This window comes from Panthera onca, chromosome B1 (genome assembly GCF_046562875.1).
Source record: "Panthera onca isolate mPanOnc1 chromosome B1, mPanOnc1 haplotype 2, whole genome shotgun sequence".
NCBI lineage: Eukaryota > Metazoa > Chordata > Mammalia > Carnivora > Felidae > Panthera > Panthera onca.
Genome location: NC_138342.1, coordinates 58,513,381 through 58,532,653, shown reverse-complemented (window position 1 = coordinate 58,532,653; position 19,273 = coordinate 58,513,381). Strand labels below are relative to the sequence as shown.

Sequence of the window (19,273 nt, the reverse complement as noted above, 5' to 3'; positions counted from 1 at the left end):
TACTTGAGATCATTTGCCTTGTTCCAGGCATCAGGGGAAATAAGATAACCTAAGCTTAAAATCGATGAACCCAGTGTGCCAGCAGCAATACTAAAAAGTGTGACTTAAAGGGATTTAAAGGGATCTTTTGTAAAATTTAGAATAGCTACCCATTTAGCCATTGTTCTTTCTTGTAACTAAAGATTGTGCACTTGACTTTATTGATTTAGCTTCCACCCCTCCACTAAGCATCAAAATGGGTAATATTAAATGTTTTAAGCTTTGTAGATGAAGAGGTTATGAAGTGTAGCATGTTAATTTAGTACCCGCAAATTATTATTGCTGTTTAGCTGAAATACTTCTTCCCCTTACTTTCACTGTTTTTTCTTGCCATTGTACCAAATAATCACAATATTGCTCAGAAATATTAAGAAATCCCCATGGTCACTTCTTCCAGGATGATTATCTCTAAGCATTCTTTGCTTGCGGGGAGCCAACCCAGATTACCTTGGAAATCCATTAGGGACAATGCCAAATTGCCTGGTAAAATCATGAGTGATTTCAATATGAAGAGTTTGGTTACACTACTTGGATTGAATATAGTAACAGTGATGACTTAGGTGGAACACTAATGCCAGAATTTTGGGAAGCTTCTTTTTCATGTTGCTCCCATAGATATCAGCTTTTACTCCTAAACTGTGCTGCTGCTATTGTTACAAATTGTTTATTCTTTTTTAATTAGTTTTCTTTCTGAACATAGATGTTTTACATGTGCCCATTATAACTGTCTTCTTTAATTTTTCTGTATACCCCAGATTTTTGACAATCATCTTAAATACCAATTTAGCATGTTCTTACCCAGTCATCATTTATTTATTTTTTTTACTTGTTTATTTATTTTTGAGAGGCAGAGAGAGACAGAACACGAGACAGGGGAGGGGCAGAGAGAGAGGGAGACACAGAATCGGAAGCAGGCTCCAAGCTGTCAGCACAGAGCCGGAGGCGGGACTTGAACTCACAAATTGTGAGATCATGACCTGAGCCGAAGTCAGATGCTTAACTGACTGAGCCACCAAGGCACCCGTTACCCAGTCATCATTCAATACACATGTTGTGTAGGTTATTTTTGTATACCTGTTTTTGTTTTGTTTGGTATTTTAGTGAAATTTTCCACATCACTACAAAATCCTTATGAACATCATTTTAATCTCATTATCCTAATAAACCTTAATTTATGTACTTATTAATACCTATTTTCTCATAATGAATGTTGCCACACAGCTTGCTTTTCAAATGACTACTTTAGGAGAAAGCTCTAGAAGCTGCTGGCTGAGTAAAACCAAATTAACATGATATGTGTTGGCAGATGGCTTTTGAAGTTTGTAGGACCTGAACTCTTACTGGTAGTATAGGGAAGCATTGATTTTTTAAAATGTCCATTTTAAATTAGTTTTGGTTCTGCTCTTCTTAAATCTGAATGTAATTTTTAAATATTTGGTTATGCCATCTCTGAAAAATGCAATGAATTATTTTTCTAATTATTAAGTACCCTGGTTCATGGTTTAAGAGCAATTATAAAAATGTTTTGTAAATTTTATTAGTACTATGACAAGATTCATCTACCTCATAGAATTTGAGAGCTGTATATTCTTTTGAATGGTTAGTAAAGCATGGGAAGAGTTTCCTAGTTTAGGAATCTTTGTTCCCACATGTAATTTATCCATCATAATTTTCCCAATATGTTTATATGATTTTGCTGACTAACTGTAAATCCTTAGGAGAGATTTTGTGGTAATGTCAGTTTCTTGTTTATAAAAATGATTGCCACAAATTTAGCATGATGAATCTTTATGGAATTTAGAATAAATTATGAACAGCATGAAACAGTCTATCTTGTTTTTGAAGTGACTGGTAAACCAAAAATAACATTTAGGAAACTCGTAGGAAGTAACATAGGATTAAATACATGAATCTTCAAATACTGGGATCTTAGATGTTAAATACCATTTCCTACAAATTTTCTTCATATTTAGTACTTATATTTTTATATATGTATGCATACAAATTAAAAAGAATGATTGAAGTCATTATTCATATGAGTTTGAGTTCTCTTTCTTTTATATGTAAAAATACCTCTTTTTCATGTAAAGTCCATTCCTTAATCTAAAACATAACCAGCATATCCAGGAGAGGACCTATTAGTTTTCATTGCCTTGCTTCTATCAAATGGTCAGGGGCACAGACTCTGTTCACTCTGGTTTAAAAGCCTGATTCCACTACTTTCTAGCTGATGACTTTAACTTCTCAAGGCATCACTTTCTTCTACGTAACATAGGCATATTACTACTACTTACTTCATAGAATTATAAAGGATTCATAAAATGCTGGCACTTGGTAAGCAAGTTAGAACAATAGCTATTATTAGTACTATATCTTAGTCTTGTGCTTTTTAAAACACTTTTACTCAATGAGAGCCACCTCTTTCTAACCGGTACATTTTTGATAGGTCTGTCTACCACCATGAATTTCCAGGAACCTTAATTTACTGTGTCAAGGACTTGTAAACTCTCCAACCACTCAACTCACCATGTGACAGCTCTTTGAGAGTTCTATTTTCATGTATTATCTTAATGTTGGTAACTCAATATACTGTTGCTTAATTCGTTGGAATATGGCAGTGGAGGGAGGAGTTGGGTAAGGAATGAATGGTACAAAAACAGTTATTCCATATGGATTCTGTACCAACTATATTTCATGTATGCAAGACACAATTCTTTCTTCTTTTCACCTTGTTTGTTAAAAGTCCTTTTCATTTCATTGAGAGAAAGTTCCTATATTAATCATGACTCCTTTGGATGGAAATAACAGGAACCCAGTTGACACTGGTTAAGGAACACAAAATTGACCAGGTAATCAAAGTCAGGTAGAGCTGAACCGAGGGCTCAAATAATGTCAGAAATCCCTCCCTTTCCTCCCTCTACTCTTCTTTCTTTCTCATTTTCCTGCTTTGGCTTTATTTCTTTATCAGGATATGATTGGTCGTGCCTCAGGTTGTGGCAAAGACTGTCACTAGCATCTCTGGGCTATCATTCTACCTTTTACCCCAGTAAGCAGAGCACTTTTTTTTTTTTTTTGTTAATGATTATTTATTTTTTGAGAGAAAGAGACAGAGCATGAGTGGGGGAGGAGCAGAGAGGGAGGGAGACACAGAATCCGAAGCGGGCTCCAGGCTCTGAGCTGTCAGCACAGAGCTGACGCAGGGCTTGAACTCACAGACTGTGAGATCATAACCTGAACTGAAGTTGGACACTTAACTGACTGAGCCACCCAAGCGTCCCACAGAACACTTGTTTTTTGACAGCTCCAGCAAAAATTCCTGGTGGGGCTTTTATTGGCTACTTGGCTTTGAACGATTCTCTATGGTCAGGGGATGCAGTGCCCTGATTGGCCTGAACTGGGACATTTTACTCTTGACTTATAGGGATTGTGAGTGGAATGTGGGTTGGTTACCTGAGGGAATACTGGGATGTAGTTAAAGAAAAAGGAGGATGGATGCCAAAGAGAACACATGTGAGGGCCTCCCAGCATAGTGCATGGGATCTGATGGCTGTGGTAGGTAGAATAATGTTCCCCCCTCCCCGCCACAATAGGTCTACATCTGAATCCCTGGACCTGTGAATATGTTATGTTATATGGCAAGAGGAATTCAGTTTGCAGATAAAATAAAGTTGCTAATCAATTGGCCTTTATTTATTTATTTTTTAATGCTTATTTATATTTAAATATTTTGAGAGTGGGAGAGAGAGCACAAGCAAGCATGTGGGCAGGGGAGGGGCAGAGAGAGAGGAAAGAGAATCCCAAGAAGCCTCCACGCTGTCACCACAGAGCTGGATGTGGGCTGGATCTCATGAACCAGGAGATCATGACCTAAGCCCAAAATCAAGAGTCAGATTCTTGGCTGACCGAGCCACCCGGGTGCTCCAGTTGGCCTTTAAATAGGGAGACTATCCTGGATTATTGGGGGGTGTCCTGAGAAGTGGAAGAGGGAGACCATAGAGACAAAACTAGAGAGATGGCAGCAAAAGACAGACTTGGTCTGATGTTTCTGGCTTTGAAGATGAAGGAAGGGAACCATACGCCAGGGAATGCAGGTGAGCTCTGGAAGCTGGAAAAAGTCAAGGAAACAGATTATTCCCAGTGGTTCTTGAAGAAATGCAGCCCTGTGAACACCCATGTGACCTATTGCAGACTCCTGACCTCCAGAACTGTAGGAGAACTGTAGGAGAACTGTAGATAACTGTAGGATAACTCCTGACCTCCAGAACTGTGTTTCAAGTGGCTGAGTTTGTGGCAGTTTGTTACAACAGCAATAGGAAGCTACTAGAGTGGCCCAGTGGACTGTCCCAGTTTCTCATACCTTTGTCATACTGTGAGCCAGACGATTTTAGATTTGGAAAATATAATCACCACAAGGAAGCTTCAGGGAAAACCTTTAAAATGCTATTCACGTTTCTTATCTGTCATATTTTCCTAAGCTTTTGGCCCTGGGGACAAATGCTCATTTTCCTGGCTTTAAATTCTAGGCTCAATATTAGTCTTTCAAGGTATTATCTATCAAAAAATTGTGAGACGTATGAGAAATATTAATGTATAGAATGTCTAATACAGCTCTCGAGTCTGTGAAACTTCCAGTGATGATAAATATAACCGGTAGACGTCCTTCTTTAAAGCTAAGATCAGAATGTTAACATTTTGGCATTGGGGCCTCACATTAAAAAAACACAAAAACCAAAAGACTCCTCTATTTGTTATTCTGTTATTGATTATTTGATCCTTTTAACATGTAGCAAACAAAGAAAATACTTGGACATTTTTCTTTAAAACATTTTTTTTCACTTTTTTTTTTTTTTCCTTCAAAGATCTTCTCTTACCTGGTGTCATGTTCTGGAACACCAAAGAACGTGCTGTTCTTTCCTAAGTGACTCTCTTGAACATAAACATTGTGCAATTGCAACAAATATTTATGAAAAAGCCAGATTTTAAAAAAAATGAGGAGAATTTTTAAGTTCACAACTATTTGTTCTTTCTTAATGAGTAAAAAAAAAAAAAAGCAAGCTTTTATTTTTTTTCTCCCCTCCAATAGCTTGATGAAAAATGTTTGACTGTGAAAGTAGATTTGCAACGAAAATAAAAGACTTCAAAGAGTTTCTCCGGCTTGCGGTGATAAGAGCCTAGAGGAGATGAAGTGAGGAAAAGAATTTGGCTGTGTTCAGAAGTTTAGCATGTGTCACAACTAACTTTTAGTTGCCTTTGAATGAAGATGGGTCCCCTTCTCTGTTTGTGTTTACAGCCTTGGGAAGCCCTTCAGTGTGTGGTGCCCTCTTTAACGTCCACTCATCACCCTGCTCACATCTTTCCTGGAGCAGCTGGCTCCTGTCATTTCTGATGAAAGTCATTCTCCTACCCGCAGCTCAGGATTTGGAAATGTTGTTGTTGGAGCTGCTTCTTTAGCAGATCTTGAAAATGCTTATTCGATTTCATTCTTGTGGCCAGATTGTTGCATACTGAAAGTTTATACCTGAAAAAGGAAATTGCCTGTGTGAACTGTCTCTTTATAGTAATCAACCAGTTCTTGGGAGAGAATCTCAGCATCTGCGTAGGGTAATAGAGTATGGGTTCTTACAGCTTGCCTGAACTTCAGGCCCTCGGTTGACATGGAGCTTGGAGATTCCTTCTAACCGTATCAGAAACACCAGACTGGGGCAGGAATAGAGGTGGGTGAGGCCTGAGAGGTACTGGCAGGTGGAAAGAATGTTCAGTTCACTTCCAACTTCCATATCTCTAGCTAGATGGTGATGGTCACAGTGATAATAACATCAGTTAATTTTTCATCTATTAAAATCTTAATAGCTGGTATAAGCCTTTTATGTGCCTTACCACCTTATATGAGCCCAGTTATTACCCTCATTTGACAACCTGTCAGCCTTAATTTTCATAATTTGCTTGCAGATGGCAAAATGTGCATCAGCTTGAAATGAGAATTCAAACACAGTGCTTTCCGACTCCAGACCTTTAGTACTCAACCATCATACCCTCCCTGCTCCCTTCCTTGCTTGGGAACTCAAACCACATTGCATCAACCACAAGTACTCCAATATTTTGTGTACCAGTTGTAGCTTGGGCTTAATTAGATTAGCTAAAGATTGCTGTGATATGTGCGAGCTTTGTACTGTAGTCACTTGAGGTTTTGTAATGTTGATTGTGCTACTGAACGCTTTTGTTCTCTTACTGTTCTATAGTGTGGTCTTTGAAATGTGCTAGGGGCCTTTAGTAATCTCTAGGAGATGTTTGGGTATCATTCCACAACACATAGACAGATACCAAGCTGCCTGTCCTCAGTTGTGAGCTTCTGTGACTGAATACATGAAGGTATTAAGATGATCCCAGATCACAGACACAATGGCATACAGTGAAAGCAGTCCCTCTCAAGAATCCACCTTCCCAAAAATAGCCATTGATTTTTTTTTTTTTTTTCCTCCAAAGACTGTAGTATGCTGGGGACATTTAAGCATAGTTAAGATGCCACACCTGTGCCCCAGGGAACTTAAAATCTCTGAAAGGACATGACGGAAGCTTATAACTTTTCACCCATAGAGATTTTGGTAACTTTTATCCAGACAAAGCATGACAATGAGATCTAAGACACTTAGACCATTGGTCTGTACTCTGGACAAGATAGCAGGGAAGGTTTCCTGGGAGAGATGGGCCTTGAGATAGGCCCTGTGGGCCAGGTTGGATTTGTATAAATAGAGAGAAAGCTGCAGTCCTTTCCCTGGGGGCGAACAGTTGAGTAGGACTTTAAAGGCAGGCATGATTAAGTTGGGTATAGTGAGCTCATTAGAATATTTCAATAGGCTAATACGAGAGATGATATTGCAAAGAAGTTAGGGACAAAGCGCAGAGGGCCTTCAATGACACTTCAGTTTTGATTTGGGTTCTGTTACCCCATCTTCAAGTTTCAGCTTCTTATTTTGTGAAGTGAGAGGATTTCATTAGTCTTTACGGCAATTTTCATGTCTAATATGGAAAAAAGCTATCAATTTTCTGAATCTGTTTTATCCTGATGTAATGATGGGCATTGAAACTATTGAGAGAGAACAACATAGCAATATTAATACCTAACGTTGACTGAGCCACTCTGGATTAGGCCACTTAATTGAAAAACATTTTTTTAAAATGTTTATTTATTTTTGATAAAGACAGAACACAAGCAGGGGAGGGGCAGAGAGAGAGGGAGACGCAGAATCTGAAGCAGGCTCCAGGCTCTTTGTCAGCACCAAAGCCTAACAGGGGCTTGAATTCAGGACCCATGAGATCATCACCTGAGTTGAAGTCAGCCTCTTAACCCATTGAGCCACCCTAGGCGCCCCTAGGCCATTTAATTTTGATGAATCTATGAATGGGATGCTGTTATCCTCATTTTACAGATGAGCACTGACAAAGTCTTAAGTGACCAAAATCACAAAGGTAGTAAGTAGTAGAATTTAAGCCTTTTAAATGTGGGACTTTAAAATAGTTTTCCTGGCAGTAATTGAGACAGTATTTTGGTACAATTGATATAATATTTGGTAGTGAGAAATTATGTCAGGGACTTTGGATTCGGTACCTTGTTGGTTTGCAGTGTATAGCAAGGAGGACTTAAAGTGATTGGAAGAGATGGGATTAGTTTGAGAGCAATTTCTAAGAAGAAATCATGAGGACTAGAGTGATATTAAATGGGGCTGGGGGCTGGGGGTAGGGGGGAGTTGAAATAAAGTCAGTGTTCTAGCCTAGGGCTTTCCGAGACCCAGCACATCATGAACAGAAACAGTGAAGTCAGGAAGGCAAGCTGACTATTTAGGTGAAAATGAGAAATTTGGCTTAGATATTTTAGGGGTGCAGAGAAGGGACAACACATTATTCTAGACAGAGAACTGATATGTTTAAGTTTCAGTTTGAGGGAAGTGCCTCTTTTTTTTTAAACCTATATTTACTATTTGCCCATTATGTGCAAATACTTGGCTGAAACACAGACACGTGTTAAAAGTGTCCAGAGTCTCAGAAATGATAAAAATTTTGAAACGATTAGAAAATTCTAACATGGTTGACATTAAAATAGAAAGTTTGATCAGTTAAAAGGTCTTCAGGCATATGAAACACAGATTGCCTCCTCAAATACTTTGTAGGTTATGTTTAATATTTGTATGTGTGTACACACTATACAACTATCACATACACACACACACACACACACACACACACACACCCCAGAATGAGTTTTTTTCATTCAGCACAAAGAGGAAGAAGGCATCAAGTTAAACTCTCAAATGAGGAATTTAGAGAATTAATTTTCTGACAAGAAGAATTGTTAGTGTTAGGATTAGTCATCCAGTGAAGATGTGACAACACTTTTTCTTAAAGGTAGTTAGAGTTTCTGAGGAGATCCCGAATGTAAACATACCCCTCTTACTGGCTTGAGGGAACAGGTTAGAAATAGCAAATACAAAGATATAGTAAAAATGTCTTTTGCAAATAAGGCTGGGGGAACAGGAGGCTCTCACTTTGATAGGAAGTGTGCTCCCTGGGTGGGGTGTGTCAGACCCCCTGGGCTAGGGTAGGGCTCATCCCTGCTGAGGTGGAAGACAATGTGTCTCCTATCAGGATCCTTACCTGGAAGAAGAAGAACCGAGGAGGGAATCTCTGAGCTTTGCAAACTTCTTATTTTCCGAGACCTATCAATCATATACATCACTCTTCTTCATGAGGCAGGAAGTGGGGTGGGGGAGTTGGGGTGAGGGGGTGGGGTAGGGGCGTGGGTGGGGAGAAGGGTGAGGCAAGGGATGGAGAGGCCCAGAAGAGTCAGAGAATGATCTCTCTTCACAGAGAACAGGAGCAGGTTAAAGGCATTCCACCTCTAACTTAAAAAAAAAAAAAAAAATCAATCTACTTGAGATGCCTTTATTGTAAGAAAGAGGCAAAGATGAGATGATTTTCAAGGTCTTTTTTTTCTTTTTTGACCTGAAGAGATATTCTGTGAATATCTAAAGGGATTGCGGAGTGGGACTGATTTCCTGCTGCTTGCTTCTAAGTCTGAAGGTCTCTGTGTCTGCACTCCAGGAGGTCGGTTTTAATGGTTAGATCTACTTTTTGGTCCTTAGTAGGTTAAATATAAGACCTAGATACTATGAAATGTTTGATTTACTGGTCAGCAAGAGTTGTGAGAAATAGATACAACGTGTGCAAGCAAAATTCTGGCTATAGAAGGATATGACAACTTGTGTAGTTGGCTGTCTTTGCTTGGTGGTAAATTACTATTTGGGGAAAAGATGAAAGATGGTACCTTCTAATTTTAGGTACACCCTCAGGCTCAAACTTGGCTCTCATTCATTCATTCACAGGTATTTATTGAGTGACCTCAGGCTCTATTTTAGGCACTGGGGAACAATAGTAAAGAGAACAGGTAAAAATCTGTACCCTCCTGAAGCTTATATGTTAGTGGGAGAAACAATAAATAAGTAAACATAAAAACAAGTATAGGATGTCAGATCCTGACAAGTTTTGTGAAGAAAAGTAAAATGGCTAAGGGGATAGACAGGACACACCTCACTGAGAGGGCCACATTAAAGCAAAAACCGGAAGGAATGGACAGATGAGTCATTCAGGTCACCTGGGAGGAGATCCCAGGGGAAAGCAAGCACAGTGAGTAACCTTGAGATGTGAGAATTCTCAGTGTCAGGCTGTGGGACAGAGTAAAACCCATTTTACTTTGGGTTGGATTTTGAGAAGAGTGCCTTGTCTTGCCACTTCAATGACTCTAGCCCTATTTTGAGGATAATTTATAAAGGGGAGGAGGAGTGGAGGCAAGGAGAACAGGTATGCGGCACATTAAAAACTGAGACCACTGGCTTGGACTGGGGTGGTAGCAGGGGTGGTGGTGAGCTACGGTCAGTGTTTGGAGATATCTTGAAGGCTGAGTCATTAGAATTTGTTGAAAGATTTGTTTTGTGAGGTGATAAGAGCTAAGGATAGTTTAGTCAAGTTTTTGTTCTGAGTAGCTGGGAGGATAGAGTTGCCAATTACTGATTTGGGAGGAGAGACATAGGAAGTTTACTTTTGGAAATATTAAGTTGAGATGCTTAGGGAACGTCTACATGGAGAGGATCCATAGGCAATGGAGTTGACAACAGAGGAGCCCATGGATGAAGCCGGAGCTGGAGATGAAGGATTGTGAAGGCACTCTCAAACTCATGGGATGGGATGAATTCACCATGCAGGGGAGGGTAGATGCAGAAGAGAGGAGTCCATGGACCAGGTCCTGCAGCACTGTGGTGTTAAGCCAGTCATGGGGGATGGAGGGGAGACCACTGAGGAAAGAGGAGAGCCAGAAGATGTCCTGGAAGCTAAAGAAAGAACATATTTCAAGAAGGAAGGAGAGATGAGCTGGGTCAGAATCTGCTGATACGGCAAGTAAGGAGATAGAGTCTTGGCCATTGGTTTCAGCAAGATGGGGTCGCTAGTGACCTCTAGAGCCTAATTGGGTCAGGCTTAAGGAAGAGCAGGAATGAGAAGACAGGACTTGGAGACATCTGTTGTAGTCAGTCTTTTCAAGTGTTTTGCTATGAAGGGTAGTGAAGTGATGGGCTATCAGCTAGAGAGGACTGTGGCGTCAAGAGGGTTTTTATTAAAGATGGGAGATAGGATGGCAGCTTATTAGTTTGATGGTGGGAATGATCTAGTGAAGTGGGGAAACCGATGAGGAAAGAAGAGAGGACAGTTGCAGAAATCGTTTTTGCAAAGGCCAGAGGGGCTAGGATATGGTGCACAACTGGAGAATTTGCTCCTGGGTAAGATCACAGACAGCTCATCCACAGCACCTGGAGGGAGGTGGACCATGTGTGTGTAGACACCAGGCGGTTGGGGAAGGTTCACTGCATCTGAGTCCTGCTTGGGTACCTAGTGACCACAGTGTGGCTTTATAGTGGCTCTGCCCATTTGTGCTTGTAGAATTTATGGCCCACGAAAACCTTTACATACCTATTGCTGTGGCCCTCAGCCATCTCTGCTGACAGTTGTGTAGTTTCACATTTTAAAATTGCACATGGGCAGTATTTTAATGCGTAGCCAACTTACATTTAACAGTAGCTAATATGTATTGCATCTTCTGCATAATCGCATAATCTCATTTAAACCTCTTTCTAAGTCTGTGAAGTTGGAACTATTACTAGCCTCCAGGTAACGCCTGAGGACACTGAGCCTAAGAGAAAGCAAAGTTCTTTGTTTTGACTTAACTTGCTTCCTGACAGTGTGGTTCCTTCCTTAACCATAGGCTGTGCTGCTTTGTGGAAGTATTTGGACCTATGAAGTGTGTCATTTCTAATTATAGTAAATTGACACTGGACATAATTTAATTTGCTTGTGTAATTATAATATGAGATTAAAATACTTTTGATAGCTTTGAGCTTTCCTCACCCCCCGCCCCCTTTTTTCTCCCAAAGACGGAGGATTTGAGAGCCTTTTACAGAAATGTTTGAAGCTACGCTGGAGGAAAAATTGGTTGGCTGGCTGCGAGTAGACAAGACGTTGTCATTCGTGTGGTGGGTTTCCTTTATAAGTCAGATCTTAAATTAGAAATCAGCAGCAAGATGTTCCATCTATTCTGAAGTGAGTAAGAGCACAGGAGCATGGTCTTCAGTCAAAATGATCACAATTGAAATTTTCCTTCGGCTTCTTGCTTGCTACGTGTCAAGCCTTCCGGGCTTGCTTTCTCATTTGTAACCCAGGGATAATAACATCTACCTACTGTGATTGTTGTGAGAATGAGGGATGGGAGAGTCTTGAGCATAAAGCGCAGTGCCCAGTATTTATCCTGCCAATAAAGGCAGGTAACCTGGTAGCTCCTGTGTCAGTTCTGCCAGCAACTGTCCAGGGGGACGGTGGCCTGAGGGTTTACTGAGTGCATCTTTTCCCTTGGTTACCTTACTTCCCAACTGGAGGATTACCCATGGCAGGTTTAATTTCAGCAGTGTGTCTTATGTGTGCATGTTTGGAATGATTTGTCACTTAGCATCAGAGAAGACAAGGCTCTAAAGAAATAGGCCGTCTTTATTTTGAATAAAAATGCAGAGCATACTGTCTGACAGTGGAAAAATGGAACTGTCCCAGAGAGTCTAGGATGCATGGTTTGCTGTAAGCCTGCGGCTCTGCGTGTCCTCGTGGGTGTGGAGGAGTCTCCTTGAATTCTCCCTAAATTTTCTAGTGGTCCGGTCACTTAATCCAGGCATCAGTATATTGTCTAGACTTTGGTTGTGTGAATTCCCTTCAGTGGAGATGGGAAATCTCCTTCCCTTGAAAGAGTAAACACATGGTTAGAGAACGAGTTATAACTGGGATTACTTGTGCAGCCAGACACCCCTGGGCCTTGGGTAGTTTGTCTTGTGAGTTAGAGTGTCGCAGCACAGACAAAGCAAGGGCTCTCTGGTGACCTGCATCACTAACTTAATACGTGTTAAACAGAGCCTCCCGACAGGAGACCCTGGCATGTACAGAATCTTGTATTAGATGACATCGGAATTAGCAAGCTGAATGGGGAAGTTTCTCGTCCTTAAGGAATTGAAACTTAAATTTGGGACAGGCTTTGTCAGTCCCCATCCAAGATTCTGATTCATCACTTACTGTGGAAACCGTCCCCTCCATCACTCTGCTCCTGTGATGCTTGAGTCTATTCCATAAAATTTAGAGTTCTTTCTATAAACCAGAAGTGACAAAAGTATTCCCCATGGATTTGGCTGTAAGAGAGGCCACATCTTTTGGTCTGTGCTTACGCTGATGCCTCGCGTAAGTCTTCGGCTGTGATAGAGCCTACGAAACAGGGATCGTGTGCTGTCGCTGCCAGTATTGGAGTCGGCCTTCACTTTACTCTGTGATATGACAGTCCTCACTCCTCTGCCTAGTAAATATTTACAGCAGGGTCATTTGATCTGTGCACTTGATAAAGAAGCATATTTTGTTTAAATACATTGGTCACTATAAATGGCATAATGATAACAAACATACACTCAAAGAATTTCCAAGTTGCAAAATACCTTCATTTGTCTTCTGGTATTTTATACATTGTTTGAAGTATTTCAAATGCAGGAAAACAATGAAAATATTCTGTAAGGATACTTTCAGATCATAGGTTGTAGGTTCAGTTATGAGGCATTACACTTTCATTTATTGGATGACATACACGCAATTCCTCTAGGTGAGAAGTATTTGTGGATCATATCATTTTTTTCAGGGTACTTTTACACACTGCAGGACTGGTCTTAGGCTAGAATCATGAAGGTGGGGAGCTTTTTAACTTCTGTTACCAGATTTTGCTTGCCTTCTTTTCTCGAAAATCTTTGTCCTCCTCATTTTCTTTTCCAGTATCCATGGTCTTTTGCTTCAGAATCATTTCTAGTAAGGGATAAGTGGTTTATTCAATGTGCTATCTTTCTCAAGGATGTTTGCATTTTAGCAGACATAACACATTTGGCTAAACTAGGGGAATTAATTGTGAAATTAAGCTTAACATGTAGGTGGTCACTTGTGCTGTAAGTAAGGTAGGCCCCAAATACACATCCATATTAAAATGAGTATTGGAGCACCTGGGTGGCTCAGTCAAACCTCCGACTTCAGCTCAGGTCATGATCTCACAGTTCGTGAATTCAAGCCCCGCATCAGGCTCTGTGCTGACAGCTCAGAGCCTGGATCTTGCTTTGGATTCCGAGTCTCCCTCTTACTCTACCCCTCCCCCGCTAGTGCTCTGTCTCTCTCTCTTTCTCTCAAAAATAAATAAGTGTTAAAAAAATTAAAAAACAAAAACAAAAAACAAGTATCTGTCCCACATAAGGAATATGGTGCAAAATGACAATGCCATTTGCTCTTAACTAACCCGCATCTCCATGTTCAATTTATAGATTATGATTTCTACTTTTTTTACCCATTCTTCTCATTTTCTAAAAATGTTCTGTGATTTATGGAGCACAACTCAAATGTAGCAGAATGAGTGTATGGGCTTTGGAGTATAACTTGGATTCATATCTGAGCTTCACAGTTGCTTGACCTTGGACACATACTTCCTGAATCTCAGTTTCCTCACCTGTGAAGTGTGATTGTTAGGGTTGTTATGATGGAAAAAATATGTGTAAACGACAGCACCGTAAACTACAGTGTATAAAGTATAGGCCTATGGTAAATGCAACATAAGGTTGCTATTTTAATCAATAATACTTCTAGGAGTCTTAAAGGGAAAAAATAAAACAATCAAAAAATTTCCTCTACATAATAACAAGTTTGTTAAACATTTGTAGCAGGTGTCAGTTGTGCCAGTAATAAATTAATTGGGAGCATGTCTTGATTATAAGCAAGCCAGATATAGTTTATGGAAACTTATTATATCCTCAAACATGTAATGTGATATGAATATTCACATTGTAATACATTTTTTAAAATAAAATGATTCATTGAACACAGAGTTACAGAAATATATTTGAGAAATGATTTAAGTTCCCAAAATTTCATACTTAGGAGATGGTTCGGGAACATATATATTTTGCAAATTGAGGTACAGTCTTGTGAGGTGGGCACTTTATGCCTATGTTATGTCCTCCTGTGTTCTCTTGTTGCACAGGCTTCTACAATTCTATTTTTCACCCTACAGATTTACCAAAATTAAAGAGACAGAGAGAGTATGAGCTGGTGACTCCAGTCAGCACAGATTTTGAAGGACACTATCTCTCCCATATTCTTTCTGCAAATCACAAAAAGAGGTCAACGAGGGACGTGTCTTCCAACTCTGAGCAATTGTTCTTTAACATCACAGCATTCGGAAGAGACTTTCATCTGCGGCTAAAGCGCAACACTCAGCTGGTAGCTCCTGGGGCTGTTGTGGAATGGCATGAGACCTCTCTGGTGCCTGGGAATATAACCAACCCCAATAATGATCATCAAGCAGGAAATGCTTCAGAAAGAATCTGGAAAACAGAACCTTTGCAGACTAACTGTGCTTATGTTGGTGACATCATGGACATTCCAGGAACCTCTGTTGCCATTAGCAACTGTGATGGTCTGGTAAGACTTATTCCCTTTTGTGCGTGTGTGTTTGCAGGTGTTAGGGAGTGCAGCATGGTTTCCAGGGTGGCTTAGTAGGTAGAGGTAGAAAGGAAGTCTTATTGTTATATTCTAAGTTCAGGAAGAAGCATTAGAAAGCATTTTACTGTCAAAGATGTGTACGTTGGCTTAATTTTGACATGAAGACAACATTATTCCAAGAAACAAAAGATAACCTGTTTTTATCTTTTTTTTTTTTTTTTTTTTTTTTGCTTATATTTTCACTTGAGTTACTTTGGGGAATTTTATTTCCTTATTTCTTTCAAAGCATTATGAAAATTTTCTAAAGAAATGTAGATTCCTCCAAAATGATAGTATTTCACTTCTTATGTGGAAACTTTGGATATCTTCTTAAAGAAAGTATTTTGAATGCATTCTTTCACTTCCCCACAGAATGCTAAAATGGGAAATGAGCAGACACTTTGTCAGAATTTGTTCAAATAGCATTACTTTACAAACATGAGATGTAGTTCTTTCTGCATTGCGGCTTTGAATCAGTTTTTTTCTTTATTTTCAAATAAAATACCCATATGTTGCTCTTCAGTTTTGTTGTTGAGGCCAGTAGTAACTGACCCTTCTTTACATACCCCGCAGATGTGAAATATTTTTATTTGTTTTGTATCTCCAGATGCCATTTGAAAAGTGTGTCAGTGTTTATGCCTCTTCCATCCACAGTTGACTCCAAGTCATTGTTCAAAAAAGCAACCATTTTTCTATCTATGGTGGCCAGGCTGCTGTTTCTTGGGAGTTCAGAGCTATTCCCTTTGTTTTGTCACTCTTCTGGGAGTTCTCAAAATATTCCTTGTGTTCCTGCTTGTGATTATTCTACCTTGGCTGGTCTTCCAACAATACCATTAATTTTTTGCTATTGTTGTTTGTTCTATGCATAGGCCCAACCCAGAGGAGTTATGATACATATGTTTTATCAAATACTAGTTAGGTCATTGTTTTAGGCTTTTTTTCTACAGTCTTGTACTGCCTCTTGATGTTCTGTAGGCTTTTAAAAGCCCGCACAGAAAACTGAATAGAATAGGTCCATGTTTTCAAGTTGGATTCCATTAGGTTAGGATCTGTATATATATATATATGCTCACATTTGGTGCTAGGTGGTATTCTGGGGTCTGAAGGCATAAGGAATCTCTCAAATTCTTCTCATTCTACACAAAGGTTGAATAGATGGAATTATGAAGTCACTGACTGGGAAATAAAGAAACACTTTCTAGAGGAATAAGTTTAAAGTAATTCATTGAGAGAGCTTGATTCAGTACTACTAAGATATAAAAGAAAATAAATTATATAAAAGGTACTGTTTTATAATACTTGTAAGTAAAATATATTGAGTGTAAAACTTAATTCAGTGTTATTTTTTAGTTTTCTAGCATAAAAAAGCGTGTACTTTTTATTTTCCTAGTTAAGATTTGAGATGTGGGATATTAGCTTGAAAATCAGTTTAAGGAAGGTAAAAAGGCAAAGAAAGCATTTTTAAACCTGACCGAGAAATCAGTATTTTTCTTACTGTACAAGTCAAATGATCTAATCACAGAGACAGAATCTGGGGCAATAACACATTGTTATAAGGAAGAGGAAAATATAGAGTAGGAATGAATGTTAATTATTAGGATTCTTTAATTTCTCACTTTTAAGATACAGTGTAAACATCATGTATACATGGATGTTGAGTGCGTGTCTGTACTACATTGCAAGTATTCATTTGTTCCATTATTTGACCCATCAATTAATTAATTAAATAATATTTGTGGGAGCCAGTAATGGACCGAGTGCTATTCTAGGCACTGTGAAATGGTGAAGGGAATAATGGTTACCATCCTACAGCTCAAAGACGTCAAATTTGCCATAGAATTTAAGTGTCAAAATATTTGGCATATGTATGTAGAGTAGCGTTGTGTCTAACTTGAAAAATTGTAGTTAAGGAAAATATCTTCTGGAGAGAGTTTATGGATAGGGCAGAGTTTTGAGCCAGAGATAAGTGGCTCAGACCTTCAGCTTGATCCAGGAAAAGGGTGGGTCTGGCCTGCAGAGAAGGCAGTGCTGACGATGTGGGTATGTGAAATGAGGCCTTTTCTAGAGTTTCCAGCTCAGAGTAGCCATGTGCCAGGAGGAGGAGTGAAGATGAGGGCAGGAAGAGCAGAGGGCAGGAAGAGCAGTGAGCAGGGTCACGGAGAGCACATCACCAGACTGGAGGGATAACACCAGGACCACTTTATTGAGCTGGGGACAAATTCAAAGAATTGCAGGATTGCATTGGATGGGATAAGCCCTTAGCTGAGATGAAGTAGGAAGTTTAATTGAAGGGAATGTAAATAAACTTGGCTGATTCCTGAGCCCATTTTCCCCTTTAACTGGCAAGGAAGGGATTTAAGCTTGACCTTTCTTGACCTTAGAAAAGGAAGCTGGGATACTGAGATAACATAGATGCCTGAGGATTAACCTGATGGGCTATGAAGCCATTGCCCTGGGAGGCTCTGATTTTTTAAAAATATTTTTTTTAAAGTTTTTTATTTTCAGAGAGAGAGAGAGAGAGAGAGAGAGTGTGTGTGAGTGGGGGAGGGGAAGAGAGAGAGGGAGACAGAATCCAAAGCAGGTTCCAGGCTCTGAGCTGACAGCACAGAGCCCAACATGGGGCTCGAACCCACGAACTGTGAGATCATGACCTGAGCCAAAGTCGGATGCTTAACTGACTGAGCCACCCAGGTACCCCTGGGAGGCTCTGATTATAATCGACCAATGGAAAAATCCCAGCCCAGCAAGTATATAGTTAAGTCTCTACTGAAGCTCTACCTGGACTAGAAGTGTAATCCTTTTGGTTATGTTGATTTTAGATGGCATTCCAGTGATCTGACTTTCTACATGTGTCCTTTCAAGCTGTTGCCTATAAGAAACAGCCATAGGTATTTATTTTTCACTAAGATTGGGGGCTCCATAGCAAGGCCTTCTGAGTGAAACGCCTTACATCTCTTTTCTCTTATGTAACCTGTGGCATGCTATGTGAGTTTGAAATGGGCCTCACTCTTTAGAATTAGTTTGTAGTAAAGAATGCTTTAATTTAATTTAAAAACCAATGGTCCTCAAAGTGTGTCTACAGATTCAGGCTTGTGAAAAGAGAAATACCAAAAGTGAGACTATATATATAGAAACTCTTATACCAATTTGACAATTATTGTATTTGCATTGGGCCTGATAATAAAATAAAAATGGGGCTTGTGTTTTGCGTTTTATCATTTAATTTTTCTAGTAATTAATTTTTGTTGTATTTTACAAAATAGTCCAAGACCAATTGGGAGAAAGAAAATGGTTTCTTCACCACAGATAGTTTACAAAGCAAGCAATGACACTTAGGTGTTTTTACTCCTCTGGACATCAGATACTTGACTGAAATAGTAAGGTATAGTCTACCTATCCCAGTCAACTATATGAAATGATCACAGGAAAGGTACTTTAATATAGGTGTTATTGAAGAGGACAGAAAAATGCCTTGAGTGACATATCCAAAGCCAATGTCTAGAATTCGATCTAGACATAGATATGCATAGTAACTAATATATTACTCTCTGGGTTTCTGAAATCAGCATCAGAGTCTTCTGCAGAAAGGAATTGACACTGGTTCTTATCCAGTGTGTCCAAGAATAATATCTGTTCCTGACTAGTGTGACCTTTTCCTGTTCTTTGCAAGATGATCAGTTATGAGTGACTACTGATTCTTTACCATTTACAGCTTTTTCCTGCTCTAGTCTATCCTACTTATAGGTAAGACCTATTGAGATGTTTAGTCATTGAATTGCCCCTGCTTTCTGATAGCATCCAACAGAGAACAAAGCCCCGCTTCTCTAGACTTCCCCCAAATTACCCAACGGAAGCCTGAGTCCTGCTAATAGGTTCTTTCTAACGCTCTCTTACTGAAATGCTCGTGGTTCCCTCTGGTGTGCATTCTCCCTCCATGCAACATGTAATAAACCCAGCTCGTCCACTACAGATGTGCTGCTGGTGGTCTTTGGCTAGAGGGTGTTGACGTGCTTTACCTCTCTGCTTCTACATTTCTGAAATTTCACACACTTCTTAGTGGGAAGACACTTCTGGCTGAGAATCTCAGCTGAAAATAGAT

General features: G+C 39.6%; 1 protein-coding gene across 2 annotated transcripts in view; it reads left to right on the top strand.

The window, feature by feature from the left end:
* ADAMTS3 (ADAM metallopeptidase with thrombospondin type 1 motif 3) overlaps positions 1-19,273 on the top strand; it is a 260,356-nt gene that overhangs the window by 6,706 nt on the left and 234,377 nt on the right. For both annotated transcript variants that reach the window (XM_060654896.3, XM_060654897.3), the window contains exon 3: positions 14,705-15,114. In XM_060654896.3, coding sequence (XP_060510879.2) covers positions 14,705-15,114 — 410 coding nt within the window. The remainder of the gene's footprint in view (positions 1-14,704; positions 15,115-19,273) is intronic.